The sequence below is a fragment of the Pogona vitticeps genome, chromosome 1 (assembly GCF_051106095.1).
Source record: "Pogona vitticeps strain Pit_001003342236 chromosome 1, PviZW2.1, whole genome shotgun sequence".
NCBI classification, from domain to species: Eukaryota; Metazoa; Chordata; class Lepidosauria; order Squamata; family Agamidae; genus Pogona; species Pogona vitticeps.
Window position 1 is genome coordinate 50,796,827 of NC_135783.1, and position 17,104 is coordinate 50,813,930.

Consider the following 17,104-nt stretch of genomic DNA (forward strand, 5'->3'; position numbering starts at 1 on the left):
CGTCCATCAGCTGTTTAAAAAACATCATTTTGCGAAGTATCGGTTCCCGAAGCAGGGAACTGATCATTGCAAAGCGAAATTCCCCCATTTAGATCACCGTTTTGTGATTACAAAAAGATCGTCGTAATGCAGATTCATCGTAATGCGGGGCAATCGTAAAGTGAGGCACCACTGTATCTCTAATAGGTGGGGGAAGTTCAGAGATAAGTCTTGGAAACAATGAACACTGTTTTGAATGTTATATTCTTGCATTGTTCTTTTCTAATCTTATATTCTTTTCTAATTTCTAAAAAAAGAGAGCTCCCATTGCAGTAGTATAGAATAGACAAGGGCTATTCATATCTCCTATGGTGCTGTGGGGGCCCAGTCCCTCCCCCAGAACTGGCTAACCCACACACCAGGCTCCAGTTGGCACTAGGGTTATTTGTCATTGTCAGGCCAATCACAGCAGGAGCCTGACCGGTCTTCCCCATCTCCCCACGCAGCCAACCACTTAAGACTCCCCATCCTGCTTTCTCGCTGAAGTGGTCAGCTCTGCAGGGAGATGGGGAAAGCCAGCCAGGCTCCTGCCACAATGACAACGATGAAGGACCCCAGTGTCACATGGAGCCAGCTGGTTCTGTGCAAAGGAATTGGGCCTTCACAGCACCTTTGGTGTTGTAGGTCATATTTATATCTCTGGGGATACGAATAGCCCATATCTAGTATAGTCTGTTATGATGGCTTAATGAAAATAATGAAGTAAAAGTAAGTTTCAAAATATGTTGGGCTTACTAATGTTTACTAGGTTGCATTGTCTTTTTGTTTAATTACACAAAGTAATTTTTTGTGTACTGCCCATGTTTTCTCTCTTAAGTAAGCTGTAGTTTCCCTATTCTTTTGTACTTCTAATGGAGACTAGGACTTCTGTTCTGAGACACAGTTAGCTGAGTAACCCAATTAATACAAATGCAGTTCTACATACTTCCCAAAATAAATGTCTCAGACATTCCTCCATAATAGTTTATCACTGCTCAAATCTTTTTGGGGATCACATAATGCATAATTTGCTGCAATTAATTATGGCTAATTGCTAAGATGTTAGGTGTGTCCCAGTAGTGTATTTCAGCATGCAAATAATTCTAAAACAAAGATGCACCTTGATACTAATTAGCCTCAATTAGCCTTAGCAAATTGTGCACACTTTACATTAGCATCCACAGAATGTCAGCCATAGTATCAAGGAATAAACAAACTGAAGTTGTTCAGACGGAAGCCAGAGATGCAAAAAGAAGTTATTATAAAGTTACATAAAAACACTGATGCTGAATAAGTGACCCTAATGATATATGGTGCTTCCAGAATCAAACATCACTCAAAAAAGTATCTGAACAGTCTCCAGCATACAGCACTATCCAGAAGTCAAACAGCATACCATAGCATACTTACCATATTTTTTGCACTATAAGACGCACTTTTTTACCCAAAAACATTGGGTGGAAAAGTGTATGTGTCTTATGGAGCGAATACTGTCCCCTCCACGCCACCATCACTGGCTTCAGAGGCTTCCGGAGGCCTCAGAAGGCCCCGTGGGGGTCCCCCCAGGCCACTATCACTGGCTTCTGAGGCCTCCAGAGGCCTCCGAAGGCCCCGTGGGGGTCCCCCCGCCACCATCGCTGGGTTCGGAGGCCTCCAAAGGCCCTGCGGGAGGGCCCCCAGGCCACCATCGCTGGCTTCTGAGGCCTCCGGAGGCCTCCAAAGGCCCCGCAGGGGTCCCCCCAGGCCACCATCGCTGGCTTCTGAGGCCTCCAAAGGCCCCACAGGGGTCCCCCCAGGCCACCATTGCTTGCTTCTGAGGCCTCAGAAGGCCTCCAAAGGCCCCGCGGGGGTCCCCCCAGGCCACCATCGCTGGCTTCTGAGGCCTCCAAAGGCCCCACAGGGGTCCCCCCCAGGCCACCATCGCTGGCTTCTGAGGCCTCCGAAGGCCCCGTGGGGGGGCCACGCCACCATTGCTGGCTTCGGAGGCCTCTGAAGGCCCCGCGGACGTCCCCCCAGGCCACCATTGCTGGCTTCTGAGGCCTCCAAAGGCCCCGCAGAGGTCCCCACACCACCATCGCTGGCTTCCGAGGACCTCCAGGAGGCTTTGGACCAGTAAGGTGCTGCTTTTTACTTTTTTTAAAAAATGTTCTGGGTGGGTTTTGGAGGGTAAATTTGGGCTGGGGGTATGTTTCTATGGTGCTTTGTTTTTTTTGGTAAATTTTTTTGCAGTCCCAGCGTGGGACTTGCTCTGTTTGTTTGTTTGTTTGTTTGTTTCTTTGTTTATTTATTGTATTTAAAAATTAGATGCTGCTTTTTACTTTTTAAAAAATGTTCTGGGTGGGTTTTGGTGGGTAGATTTGGGCTGGGGGTATGTTTTTATGTTGCTTTATTTTTTGGTAATTTTTTTGCAGTCCCAGCGTGGGATTTTCTGTTTATTTATTTTTATTTTATTTCTTGGTATTTAAAAATTAGTTGCTGCTTTTTACTTTTTAAAAAAATGTTCTGGGTGGGTTTTGGAGGGTAGATTTGGGCTGGGGGGTATGTTTCTATGTTGCTTTGTTTTTTAGTGATTATTTTTTTTGGCAGTCCCAGTATGGGACTTTATTTATTTATTTTTATTTTATTTTAAATTTTGGTATTTAAAAATTAGGTGCATCTTAATGTCCGGTGCGTCTTATGGAGCAAAAAATACGGTAGGTTTGTCATCTGTCACTGACAGTCATGGAAATGCTTCTGGATGTAGACACATATAAAACAAACTACTGTACTAAAGTCTGGGAAAAAAAATCCTTCATTACAAATATTATGTATTAAATTTTTGTATCTAAAAAAACTTAGCAGAGATTAGGGTGGCTTTGATTTAAAGCAAATCAATTTAAATCATTGTTAAATTTTTTTAAAATGGATTTTTTGACAATTTAAATCTAAAAAATCATTTTTATTTAAATCCTGATTTTTAAAAAAAAATCATTGATTTTTATCCACTCTGACGTAGATTGAAAGGGGCAGTTAGAATTTGTAAGTGTTTTTCCTGAAGGTTCTGGGAAGTTAAGACATTAACACCATAGTAATTTTAATTCGCATAGTAACTGTTAAACATCCTAGACAGCAACTTTTACATTCATTCACCAATCCAAAAATTTACAACACTTGCAATTAATTCACACTAAAACAGATATGACTTCACTCATAGCTAACAATTCTCATAATTTCAATGGGACCTATATGCAATGAACTGAAAATTTTCAAATCTTTGTGAACAGGAATATGCAAGGAATAAATCATCTAATACATTTTAAAAAATTATCAGAAATCATGCAACGTATCAGAACTGAATAGACAATAGACTAGTGACTGTGAAGGAAGAATTTAATTCACAGATTGATCAAACTGGACTAAATCCTGACAGATCTGGAAGACTGAGACTGCACAGAATTTCACTTGACTATAGCAAGAACAAATTTCAGACATATTGAGAACACATCCACCCACCCACGTCATACACAGATACTAAACATCTGAGGTGTGAGAAGCCCAGTATTTATGTTAGACTTTGCAAACATGTTGGAATCTGCAAACATCAAGAAATTTAGAGAGATCATTCTTGTTCAATAGCCTGGATAGCCCTTCCTAATGCTAAGCTGTCCAATATTGCAAAATCCAATGGGTTCATGCCCTTGAATTTAGTGTTTCCTACTCACTTCTGGATAGGAATCTTGTAGAGGGTGGGAGGAATAGAAAAGTACCAGCTATCAGTTTGCCTTAGCCTCAGCCACTCTTTCATTTAAGCAGATTTCATTGACAAATGTTTGAAGCCACCCTTGTAGTCAACTCCGCTAAATATGGATTAACATGTGGGTGATGAGGCAGGAAACTTGTAAAACTTGCAAATATTTTCCCCTCCTTTTTTCTGTACTGGCATATCACAAGTTTCTGTATGCAGACTGGTTAACAATCTACTGTATTTTGTCACCTGAGGTTTCTGGGGACTTGTCTGCAGGGCCTGCATTAGCAGTCTGCTATAGTGCAAGAGACAAGGGCAAAGTTGCTGGAAACTAATCAGTACAATTGTACTAAGTGCAACTAGCTTGTCCATTCAGAATACTGTACAGCTCTAAAATAGCATCCAGAACAGCTCTGAGGTGGGATCAAACCCAGATCAGAATCAATCCAAAACCCTGCTAACAAGTGAATAATACAGGCATTATCCCTACAAGAAACCTTCTACTTTCCTAAGATTACACAACTAGACTTCCTTCCTCCACGTAAGGATCAGGTGGACCTGTAGCATTCACTCTGTTCATGAGTACAGTGGTGCCTCATACAACGAGTGCCCCGTTTAACGATGAACTCCTTGGCAGGCACCGCGGCTCAGATCGGATCGGAGCCGCGGTGCCTGGCGAGGAGTCCGGCCATGCCTCCCACCCTTCTCAAGCCGCAGGAGGTGGGGTGGGTGGGAGGCATAGCCGGACTCCTTGGCAGGCACCGCGGCTCAGATCGGATCGGAGCCGCGGTGCCTGGCGAGGAGTCCGGCCATGCCTCCCACCCTTCTCAAGCCGCCCACCCTTCTCAAGCCGCCCATTGACCTACAGTGCATTGAAAACCGATTAATCCCGTAACAGGCCGTTTTTGTTCCATTTTGGTTTTTTTCTGGTCTGTAAGTCAATTCTCAGGCTGCAAGTCAAACCTAAATTTTGCGGCCAGAGAAGTCTGTAACTCAAAAAGTCTGTAAGTCAAGCCGTCTGTAAGTCAAGGGTCCACTGTATAAACCTGTTTCTTACAAAAGCAAAAACATTCCTTCAATGGTTGGGTCCATTATGACATCGGTAGTACTCTGCTGCTCTCTGAGAAATATATATGTAGGCAGCTAGTTCATTTCACAACTCATTAAAATTACTAAAAACAGATTGATTAAAAACAATTCAAGAAATCTATCACTTCCAGGTCCCTGCATGACTAACAATATGTATTGCATAAGAGTGGAGACAAGAAGAGTGAAGGCCACAGAAATAGTGTTAGAGCTGCTTTCATAACAGCCTCCTTTCATGCTCTCTAATATGGTATGTCAGAGAAGGAAAAAAAATTATTCCCTCTTAAAAAATCTGTCCAAAGAGAAAGGAGGCAATCAGTACTTGCCTTTTTATCTCTGGTCCTGGAAATGGCTGACAAGAGATTATGTTAGAGCTGCAAAGATCTGATACATCTTTCCTCAACCACTGCGAAAAGAGAACATTTCTTCAATAAGGACCTGATTCCTTTGTTTTGCCTGTACTTCAGAGAGATAGCAGTTACTGTCCTTCAGCAGCACATCAGCCAGAACTTCAATGGGTGTTGTTCCCACTTCGAAGTCCAGGAGAAAATGTATGCCCATCACTCAGAACTTAAACAAAAATATCTAGGCATGATGGAACAAACTACGTTTCAGTTATAGAAATTACAATTCAGATATTTCTGAATATCATCTTTTTTTAAACTGTGTAGCTGTATTACGTATCAGCTGATTGCCAGGCTGAAACTCAGTGGATTGAGTTTTCTCCAACATTAGGAGGAGTGGCTGCTCAAGTTGTTAGTCTCCTGTGTCTTCTTTAAAGTGAACTTCTTACGTTTTTAAAAATGAGAAAGTGAATATCGGCAAGAAACAAAACCTCTTTGAACCCATTTGGTGTGTGTGTGTGTGTGTACATACGTACGTACGGTGTTTCCATGAAAATAAGACAGGGGCTTATATTAATTTTGGCTCCAAAAAAACCCACATTAGGGCTTATTTTCAGGGGATGTTATATTTTACATTCATGTCATATTCTGGTTGATGCACAATGCTGCACAACGGTGGACGGTGGGGTTTTACTTAACTAGGGCTTACTTTGGGGGGGTAGGGCTTATATTACGAGCATCCTGAAAAATCATACTAAGGTTTATTTTCAGGTTAGGTCTTATTTGTGGAGAAACAGGATGTGTATCTATCTATGTCCCCTTCATGGATTGCTCCTTTGCCGTTGCAAAGGGGCTTGAGTAATTCAGAGAAACTATGGGCTATGTTGTGAAGGGACACCCAAGATGGACAGGACATAATGGAGAGTTCTGACTAAATGCGATCCATCTGGAGCAGGAACTGGCAAACCACTCCAGTATCTTTGCCAAGAAAACTCCATGGACGGAAACAAAAGGCTAAAAGATATGATGCTGGAAGATGAGCCCCTCAGGTCGGAAGGTGTCCAACATGCTACGGAGGAAGAGTGGAGGACAAGTAGAAGTAGCACCAGAGCTAATGAAGTGGTTGGGCCAAAGCCGAAAGGATGCTCAGCTGTGGGCATGCCTCAAAGTGAAAGGAAAGTCCGATGCTGCAAAGAAAAATACAGCATAGGAACGTGGAATATAAGATTAACCTTGGTAAGCTGGATGTGGTCAAACAGGAGATCGCAAGAATAAACATTAACATCCTGGGCATCAGTAAACTAAAACAGATGGGAATGGGCAAATTCTATTCAGACGATTACCATATCTATCATATTGGGCAAGAATCCCGTAGAAGAAATGGAGTAGCCCTCATAGTAAAAAAAAAGAGTGGGAAAAGCTGTGCTGGGATACGATCTCGAAAATGACAGAATGATTTCAATACGAATCCAAGGCAGATATTTCAACATCACAGTAATACAAGTTTATGCACCAATCACCAATGCTAAAGAGGCTGAAATTGACCAATTCTATGAAGACTTACAACACCTTCTAGAACTGACACCAAAGAAAGATGTTCTTCTCATTATAGGGGATTGGAATGCTAAACTGGGGAGTCAAGAGATCAAAGGAAACAATGGGCAAGTTTGGCCTTGGAGTTCAACATGAAGCAGGGCAAAGGCTAATAGAGTTTTGTCAAGACAAAAAGCTGGTCATCACAAACACTCTTTTCCAACAACACAAGAGGTGACTCTACACATGGACATCACCAGATGGGCAATACCGAAATCAGATTAATTATATTCTCTGCAGCCAAAGATGGAGAAGCTCTATACAGTCAGCAAAAACGAGACCTGGAGCTGATTGTGGCTCTGATCATCAGCTTCTTATAGCAAAATTCAAGTTTAAACTCAAGAAAGTAGGAAAAACCACTGGGCTAGTCAGGTATAATCTAAACCAAATTCCTTATGAATACACAGTGGAAGTGAAAAACAGATTTCAGGAACTCGATTTGGTGGACAGAATGCCTGAAGAACTATGGACGGAGGCTCGTAACATTGTACAGGAGGCAGCAACAAAAACCATCCCAAAGAAAAAGAACTGAAAAAAAGCAAAGTGGCTGTCCATGGAGATCTTACAAATAGCAGAGAATAGAAGGGAAACAAAATGCAAGGGAGAAAGGGAAAGTTACAGAAAATTGAATGCGGACTTCCAAAGAATAGCAAGGAGAGAAAAGAGGGTCTTCTTAAATGAACAGTGCAAAGACAGAGGAAAATAATAGAAAGGGAAAAGCCAGAGATCTGTTCAAGAAAATTGGAGATTTTATATTAATATCTCCAAAATATCAGAGATATTAAAGGAACATTTTGTGCAAAGATGGACATGATAAAAGACAAAAATGGTAGGGACCTCACAGAAGCAGAAGACATCAAGAAGAGGTGGCAAGAATACACAAATGAATTATACCAGAAAGATCTGGATGTCCTGAACAACCCTGATACTGTGGTTCCTGACCTTTAGCCAGACATCCTGGAGAGCAAAGTCAAATGGGCCTTAGAAAGCATGGCTAACAACAAGGCCAGTGGAGGTGATGGCATTCCAGTTGAACTACAGTGGTGCCCCGCAAGACGATGATAATTCGTCCCCCTGAAATCACTGTTAAGCGAAAACATCATCCAGCAAAACCTAAGATCATGGCCACTGGTCCCATCACCTCGTGGCAAATAGAAGGGGAAGATATGGAGGCAGTGACAAATTTTACTTTCTTGGGCTCCATGATCACTGCAGATGGGGACAGCAGCCATGAAATTAAAAGACAACTGCTTCTTGGGAGCAAAACAATGACAAACCTAGACAGCATGTTAAAAAGCAGAGACATCTTGCTGACAAAGGTCCGCATAGTCAAAGCTATGGTTTTTCCTGTCGTGATGTATGGAAGTGAGAGCTGGACCATAAAGGCTGACCGCTGAAGAATTGATGCTTTTGAATTGTGGTGCTGGAAGAGGCTCTTGAGAGTCCCCTGTGCTGCAAGGAGATCAAACCTATCCATTTTGAAGGAAATGAACCCTGAGTGCTCACTGGAAGGACAGATCCTGAAGCTGAGGCTCCAATACTTTGGCCATCTCATGAGAAGAGAAGACTCCGTGGAAAATGTCTTGATATTGGGAAAGTGTGAAGGCAGGAGGATAAGGGGACGACAGAGGATGAGATGGACGGACAGTGACATTGAAGCTACCAACATGAATTCAACCAAACTCTGGGAGGCAATGGAAGACAGGAGGGTCTGGCGTGCTCTGGTCCCTGGGGTCACAAAGAGTCAGACACGAGTTAACGACTGAACAATAACTCTGTGTGTGTGTGTGTGTGTGTGTGTGTGTGTGTGTGTGTGTGTGTGTGTGTGTGTGTGTGTGTGTATGTATGTATGTATGTATGTATGTATGTATGTATGTATGTATGTATGTATGTTTCTATCTTGCCCATCTAGTGGCAAACCAGAACTCTGGGCAGCTTACAAAAGAACAAATAACAAAACATTCAACTCAAAATAATACATATAACATGTAAGTAGATTCCCATGGTACCTTGAGAGCATAATTATACAGGTACTTGCAACAGAATCAAGAAACCCATTAGATCTTATTCTAATAGCTTTTAGAACTGGGAAACCACTTTTGTGTATTTTATACCTGGAAAATCTTGGCAAAGGTTCCCCTAAATCAGAATTGACTAGTCAGCATACAACTGTTATTAGACTAGGGCTGTAGAAAAAGACAGAGACAACAGAAATACTCATCTGAAGCACAATTCCAATAATAAGAGGGGCTGACAACACAATATTTAAAGTTCAGCCTGTCAAAAAGTTAGTTGTGCAACTTTTTATTATAAACTATTTTTGGCATAACTATATGGAAAGGGATTAAATGTTTTCTTAGAGGCCCTTCCAGGTCTGCAGTTCTAAGATGATGATGAATACATGGGAACATGGTGTGTTTGAGAAAATCTGCATAGCTGTCCTAACACAAAGCGGCTAATAACAGCAATTCTGAAGAAAAGTTAGAAAGGACTGTTCTTAAACATAGTTGCGTACTTAAGTTCCGATAACTGCAAGCAATGCATTTCTGAACACTGCAAGCAAGGCTGATTTCCTAGGAAATGGATTTACCCAAACAGGCTGCCAAATAATCTTGTTAATTTTCTGAAACATTGTTTTATCTGTGTTTTTTCTCAAGAATAGCAGTATTAATAACCAGTTGCAGCACACTGCATTCGGAGTTACAAAATTTCATAGTTAGCATTTTGAAATCCATGTGATATTTACGTACATTCACCTTGTGGTTATTTAGAAATGTGTGATAAAAACAACACAAAAATTTAACAAGGAAAACAAAGTTAGATAATTAGAGTAATTGAACATTCATGATTTAATAATCCTTTTTCCTGAAGATCTTGTATACTTTTCAGCATATTCCATCTCTGCAGGTTCCAGAATTCCTCAAGGAAAACCAAGGCAGAGTGGTATGAAAGGACAGACACAGTGTGAATATGTCCTCATATGGAATTCTAATCACAAACATCTCCACAGTGAATCAACACAATCCAGTTCTGAGAAATTCACTACTAAATACAAATGTAAAAACAGCGAAGAGTCCTGTGGCATCTTAAAGACTTACAGTATTACAATATTAGTTTTCATGGTTCATTTATACAGGAGCATGCATGCACAAGAAACTTTTACTTTTATAGAAGAGATGAAGACTGATTCATGACACTATACTAAGCCAAACATCTATCAGATTAAATGGAAACTAAAATATATTTAAGGGACGTGGTGGCGCTGCGGGCTAAACTGCAGAAGCCTGTGCTGCAGGGTCAGAAGACCAGCAGTCATAAGATTGAATCCATGCGACGGAGTGAGCGCCCGTCGCTTGTCCCAGCTCCCGCTAACCTAGCGGTTCGAAAGCATGCAAATACAAGTAGATAAATCGGGACCACCTTGGTGGGAAGGTAACATCGTTCTGTGTCTAAGTCGCACTGGCCATGTGACCATCGTTCTGTGTCTAAGTCGCACTGGCCATGTAAGATTGTCTTCGGACAAAACGCAGGCTCTACGGCTTGGAAACTGGGATGAGCACTGCCCCTTAGAGTCGAACACGACTGGACAAAAAATGTCAAGGGGAACCTTTACCTTTAAATATATTTAAGGACATGTCTCAAAGATGTTTATTCACAGTTCCAGGCAACTAATTAACAAGCCAACATAGCAATTAGTGCAGCACCCTTCCTCAGTAGGGGAAGATAAATCTTCATTCTCCATCTTGGAAAACAACTAATAAATTATTGACACAAAAGCCCCTAACAACACAAGAGTTGAGCAGCTTGTTTTGCTTTTCATTCCAGGTGAAGGTTTGGAGAATGGGTTTGGAGAATGACTTTTTTAAACTACATGTTTTTAAAAGTATATAAAGTATAAAGTATATACTTGTAAGTTATCATACATATATATAACCAGATCACTTTGGAGTTTGTTTGCTTCTAACAACGTTGTGTGCGAAGCTTTATTTCTATTGGAATGTCCCCCATCAACTCTGTTCAGAAAACTTAGAAAAACTGTTCCTTTCCCATTGCTTCTATGAATCTAAATATTTACGTAGCAAGTATAAAACTGGTATTGTAGCTACATTAGAAGAACTGCAGCTCTATTGACCAGAGCTGAAGAAATGCTTAAAAAGGACAGAATGATAAGATCACAAATTTAAACAGCTGCACACATCTATAGCTAAAAAGCAGCAGGGACAAGAGGTCATAGACACCATGACAGATTTGTGTACACACCTAACACTACCATGTGAAATGTTTTGTAACACATAGCACATAAACAGAACATTAAAAAACTACAACAATCATGTCTGTCATTGTGCTTGATTTATTTTTAACCCTTTAAAAACTTTGTGTGATTGATGGCCAATTGCAACATGAAAAAGTTGACTAATAAGCTGTTTACTAATTGGACTGAGAACCAAGATTCCCTTTAAACTTTGCATGACTCCACCTTCCGTGCAATGTTTCTCCTTCACCTACCCACAGATTTGTTTTTAGTCCCTTTGGTTCTGCAATGAGGAGGCTGGAATTGTACACACCCAGGGGACTGAAAATTAAAAGGAATGTTGCTGGAAAAACATTTTTGATGCTGCCAAAAATGTTCCATTAACCTTTAGCTTAAAGACAGTTCTACATAATGGCCAGTAGGGGTCATTTCAGTATAAAAATTGTGCTGGAAGATGTTGACTCAAGGAGGAAAGGATCAGCTGAAATACTAATACAGTACTTATGATTTTGCACCAAATAACCTTTCATATGCAAATAACTTTTACATCAAGACTGTTCCCATCAAACCTTCTTTAATTAATCGATGGAATAAAACAAGTTATAACTCATGACCAATCTCAATTTACCCGGTTTCCCCAAAAATAAGACCTAACCTGAAAATAAGCCCTAGTATGATTTTTCAGGATGCTCATAATATAAGCCCTACCCCCAAAATAAGCCCTAGTTAAATGAAACCCCGCCCTCCACCATTGTGCAGAAGATCACATGACTGTAAAATAAAATATCCCCTGAAATGCGTTTTTTGGAGCAAAAATTAATATAAGACCCTGTTTTATTTTCGGGAAAACATGGCATTTGTTGGAACTTTTTATTTTATTTATTTATTTAAAATATTTTTATCTTGCCTTTCTCCTTACAAAGGGCCAAGGCGACTTGGAGTATTAAACTATGTTCTTATTTGAAAGCTGACAACAATCTTGTGAACATATCCAATAACTTGGCAAAATTGTTTATAAAAAGCTTTAACTACAACATTACATACACTTCTCCAGCTAGGTAATTTGTCTAGCCAGTTTAGCTAATCTCCCAAGACCAGTGGTCAGGGAATAGGGGTAAATTACCCCAAATGGGGTAAAAATGAAAATCCTGGGGGTAATGAGGACATGACCCTAACCCCCTTCCCTCCTCCTCCTCCTCTGCCTGGAGGGGGGTCCTCAGCAGCCCAATCGCCCCCTTCCCACCCCCTTTTCCAGCCTGGCTGCAACCAAACCACGGTGGATGGTGGCCGGCAATGGACCCCAGCCGGTGGCATACGGCAGCCGAGGCAGCGGCAGGGCTGGCCATGGTGGAGGTCAAGGCTGGGGCAAATGGCTGGAGCGCCCCAGCCAGGAGGAGCCTCTTCTTTCAGTGCATGGAGAGGTGGATTGTGGCAGAGGAGGGAGGGCGCGGCCATGACAGGAGCCCAGGCCAGGCTCAGCCTCCTGGTGCTGGGCTGCTGCCCCATGCCTCATCCCCAGAGGAGCCTGTCGGGTGGCAGCAGGGCTCACCTGGCCTTGCAGCTTCCTTCGGTAGTGTCTCTGCGCTGGCCAGCTAGGCCTGGAGGAGCCTCTTCCCCTCCAGGCGGCAGCTGTCACAGTGCTTCGATCGCAAGGCTCACGGCCACCCCGGCGAGCAGCCGCCAGAGCCGGAGCAGCAGGCGGCATCGAGTGCCCCCGGAGGGCGAGCCACCTGCTGCTCTTTGAAGGCTGCCCAGGAGCTGCCCCTGCGGGGCCATGGACTGAGTGCGGCTCTGCCAAGCAGTGGAGGCGGTGGCCTGGGCAGTGAGGCTTCAGCAGTGGCGCTTGACTGGCCATTTGTGATCAAGAGCCTTCCTTTCAAATCAAGGGGGTAATGTTGGCGTATATAAATTTTTAGAGGGTAAAAGGTAAAAAAGTTCCCTGACCCCTGCCCTACACTATATTTCTGTTAAAAGAGAACAGCAAGCCCACCACTAACTGAAGTCGCTTCTTCAGGGACACTCCATATTATTCTCCCCAAAGAATATCAGATATATTTGAAAATGAACACTAACAATAACCTGCATCACTTGCAAAAAATCAGAATTGTCCTAAAACTGATAGAAAGTTTTCCCACTCAAGTTTAAATGTCCTGTTGTACATCACCTCAAAGTCCTCCTACGCAATGGGTGTAATCATTCAAGGAGGCAAAATATCAAAGTATTGAAATAGGTTTTCTACATAATTTCCCTTTGGTACGGTCATGAAGATGACATGTTGCATGCAACAATAGGGTGGAATATCTTTCCTCGACAGCTATTTACTTCATCCAGCACCTTTATATTGTCTAAATTTGCCCTTTACATATATTCAGATAAAATACAATGCCAGACTGTTTATTTATGATAGAGCAAAAATAGTAGGTCTATAGTAATTTTTCACTATATCTATAAAACCCAAATGGGTGGAGGGGAAATCATAAAATATACACAAAACTGTATTATCTTATTTGCTGCATAACCAGGAGTAATGATACTGCAGTTGTAGACATATTTACACTACAAACTTTATTTTCAAATATAAATTACAAGAATAAAAAGAAAGGTTTGTAAAGTACTGTACTGTATGCGTTTAGCTTTAGCTGCCTGTGTTCTCAATTATTCAAAGGCATTTGAGCCTTGTGTGGCCCTCTAGTGGATAAAATAATCACCCTTATTTTGAATAATGGGGGAAGAGAGGAAAATTTCCATACACTTTTTTCATTCTCATCAGCACTGTATTCTCTCAAACTTTTCCATTGAGTGAATGTGGTAATGAAAAGACTGAACTCTCTCATGCCAGTTGTGCTGACAGTTATGAGACAAATATGCATACACTTCCAATTATACAACTTCACCACATCATGAAAGAATTAAGATAAAATATGAATGACCAATAGGATACCTTTTTTTGTATATGAAAACGAAAATGAGTAGGCCTCCCTACTCCACATATTTGTGATGATAACGTGGAAATCTGACAGTATAGAATCACACTGCTTTGCTTAAGAGATTCAAGAGCCATCACAGCTCAGTCCAAATGTAAAGACTGAAAGGACTGGTGCCAATTTGACATTTTTTAAACATTTTTGCTGGATGAGATAAGCAATGTGCTTTAAGATACTGCACAAAACGTACACCATCCGACTTATTAGTAGTCTATAATGTTCTGAACATTCTTATTTCATTAAAAGAAATAATCAGGCCATTATATGGTACAGTACTGAAAATAAAAGAAAGTTTAGTTGCTACTTAATAGGTCATTAATAGCCATATGTTTGCATATCTAGATTAAGGCAGCAGCCATTTATACAACTGCCAACAAATACCTCAACGCATCTTAGACCCATATAATACTAGTTCGGTGTGGCATACAAAAGAAAACTGAAAAATATCAAAGTTAAAGCAAAGAAAAAAACTGAACATAAAAACACCTCATTACATACAATAAACTTCTCCCCTTCTCCCCTCTCAGATACATTAACATGTCCTTATTTTTCAGTTACAAGTCAAAAGCACCTGGAATGCCCAATCCAACAACTACAAACAAGAAAAATGGAAGTAATCTTAAAGGAATATAGAACAGTGAAACCATACCCCACCCAGTATGACAGAAAAGTACTTATAACATCAGCAACAGGAGCATGCACACTAGTTCAGAGGTATTTCTCCACAATTTTTCCCCAACGATGGGTCCTTGGAAAGAACATCCATTCGATGGAGGCAAGAATAGAAAAGAACTATGAGAATACTGGACGCGGTGAGGTATGTGCGCAAGAAGGGGCAGAACACAGAGCCGAATCAACACACCACCACACTAGGCAGCCTCCACCTTTCCTTGGAATTCAGCTGCCAGACTGCAAGGTAGTTAGCAACCTCCTTTCACACCAACTACGTATTGAAACATGGAGCGGCGGCTGGCCAGAAACGGAAACCGCGCAGCACCGCAATCTGGGGGAGGGGACTGAAAACCAGCACACGGCAAGATCTCAGAGGAGATCCCGATTCCTTCCAGCACCACTGCCACCATCACAGCCGCCCCCTGTTCTCCTGGAAAGGCCAGCCAACTCTCAGTCGTCCCCGACTTCCGAAGACACGCGCCCCTTCAACTCTCTCTTTCTGCAGTCAGCGTAGGGACGGAGACGCAAACTGGCTCGATCGCCGGGAGGACTGGGGTCGGGGGGGGGGGTGCGGAGAGAGAGGAAAGAGGCGACGATCGGCTCCCCCCCCTTTTTTTTTCTTTTTTACCTTCACAGACGCCCGCTTCGTACTCCGTGAGCGAGTCCCCGCTGAGCGGAGGGCGGATCACACAGCGCAGCCCGCGGTCGCAGGCGCCGTGGAGCCCGAAGAACCCCCCGCAACTCTCGTTGCGTTGCCGGGCGCACATGAAGCAGCAGCCACAGATGTCCAGCACGACGCCGCCGGGGCAGTTCTTGGGTTCCTCACACCTGGACTCGTCGCAAGGCAGGCAGACGAAGGCCCGCGTCCCGGTCTCCCCTAAGACCAGCAGCGCCAGAAACAGCAGCCACCCCACCGACCAAGGCCGGCCGCCGCCGCCGCCGCCCCGGCGCCTCCGACCCGCGGAGACCATTGCCAGGTACATCCTGGCCAGGGCCGAAGAAGCAGCCCCGGCTGTCCGCCAACGCAGTCCTCGGGTCCTGCAGGGGGCAAAGCGACCCAGACCCAACTGCGGAGGGGAGGGGGCCGCCGCCTCAGCCGCCGCCGCCTTCTCCGGTCCCTCAAGAAAAGTTTCCTCACAGCGGCAGCGGCGGCGGCGGCTCCGGCCAAACTTCTGCTACTCCAGGCAGCTTCCCGCTCCTTTCCTCGTTCGCTCGTCTCCCTCCTCGCCCCTGTGAGGAAGCGCCTCTCTCTCCTCACGGTGCCGGCCGCCTGCCTGCTTCGACCGCTCCCTCTAAGAAGTCCTCGGTCCTTCTTCTCTGTCTTTTTTTTTCTCTCTCTCTCTTTCCCTTCGGCGGCGGCGGCGCGCGCGCGCGCACCCCGGCAACAACGGCGGCGGCGGCGGCGACTACGCAGCTCCTATAACGGGCGCCAGAGAGAGCACGAGACAAGCCACAACGCTTCCACCCACCGACTCTCCAGCCCGACTCCGGACTCTTTGGCCGTCCCCGACTTCTCCCAGCTCTCGTGCCTCGACTCCCTCCCTCGACTCGTTCGTCGCCATTGGACAGCGGCGCACCCGGCTCCGCCCACGGCTCCCTTCCCTGGCCCTCATTGGAGGCCTCGCTCCGCCCCCTTCCAAGCCTTTCACTCTCTAGTCTAGCGAAACTAGGAAAAGCGCCGCGGCTTTGGGCCCTACGGCGCTTGCCGCTTCCCCCCCCCTCCTGCTCGTCCCCGCCCCCGCTTTTCCTCTCACCTCGCGCTGGGCCCATCCCCTGCTCTCGCCTCGGAGATTTTAGAGGCCCCGAGACTGACCGACCGGAGGTCAAATGGGATGCCCTGCCAGTTTGGGAGAGGTGATCATGGGTCGGAGGAAACCCCCCCCCTTTAAATACAGGGCCGCCTGATCGGGAAGAAATGGAGATGGCGGGGTTTTGGAGTGTAAAGGTGCAAATCTATTGCACAGCATCCGTTCCCTTTGCACTTAAACAGACTTTTATTCTCGTATAACCTAGTAGAGGGGTGTGGGGTAAAGGAGAGTCCAAGAAATAATAAACGGATCGTCATGTGTTTTACATGGGATAGTTACCAAGTCATCATCAAATCACAGATCCTCTCTGTGCTCAGAGACTACAACACAGAAATCATATGTCCTTTGGTCCATGACTTTGCAGTGGCACAAAAACACCAACAGGAGGCAGAGATCCTCGTGGATCTACTTAAGTTTTAACATAGGATCATCCCCAAAGCACGGTCCAATCACAGATCCCATATGCGCTCACAGACTACAAGACAGAAACATATGTCCTTCGGCCCATGACTTTGAAGTGATGCAAAAACACCAATCCAAGGCATGGATCCTCATTAATTTTTCATGGAATTTCCTGAGACCACTATCAATTCATAGGTCCTATTTCTGTGCATGACACAGCA

At 43.8% G+C, this 17,104-nt stretch overlaps 1 protein-coding gene across 4 annotated transcripts in view; it reads right to left on the minus strand.

Annotated features, from left to right (window-relative positions):
• Positions 1-16,434, minus strand: part of CRIM1 (cysteine rich transmembrane BMP regulator 1) — a 196,666-nt gene extending 180,232 nt beyond the window's left edge. Inside the window, exon 1 of one of the 4 annotated variants that reach the window (XM_072992639.2) lies at positions 15,302-16,434. In XM_072992639.2, the coding sequence (XP_072848740.2) occupies positions 15,302-15,656 (355 nt within the window). In that variant the 5' untranslated portion in view covers positions 15,657-16,434. The remainder of the gene's footprint in view (positions 1-15,301) is intronic. The other 3 variants (XM_072992646.2, XM_072992651.2, XM_072992655.2) reach the window with 3 other exon arrangements.
• Between the last annotated feature and the right edge of the window lie 670 nt (positions 16,435-17,104).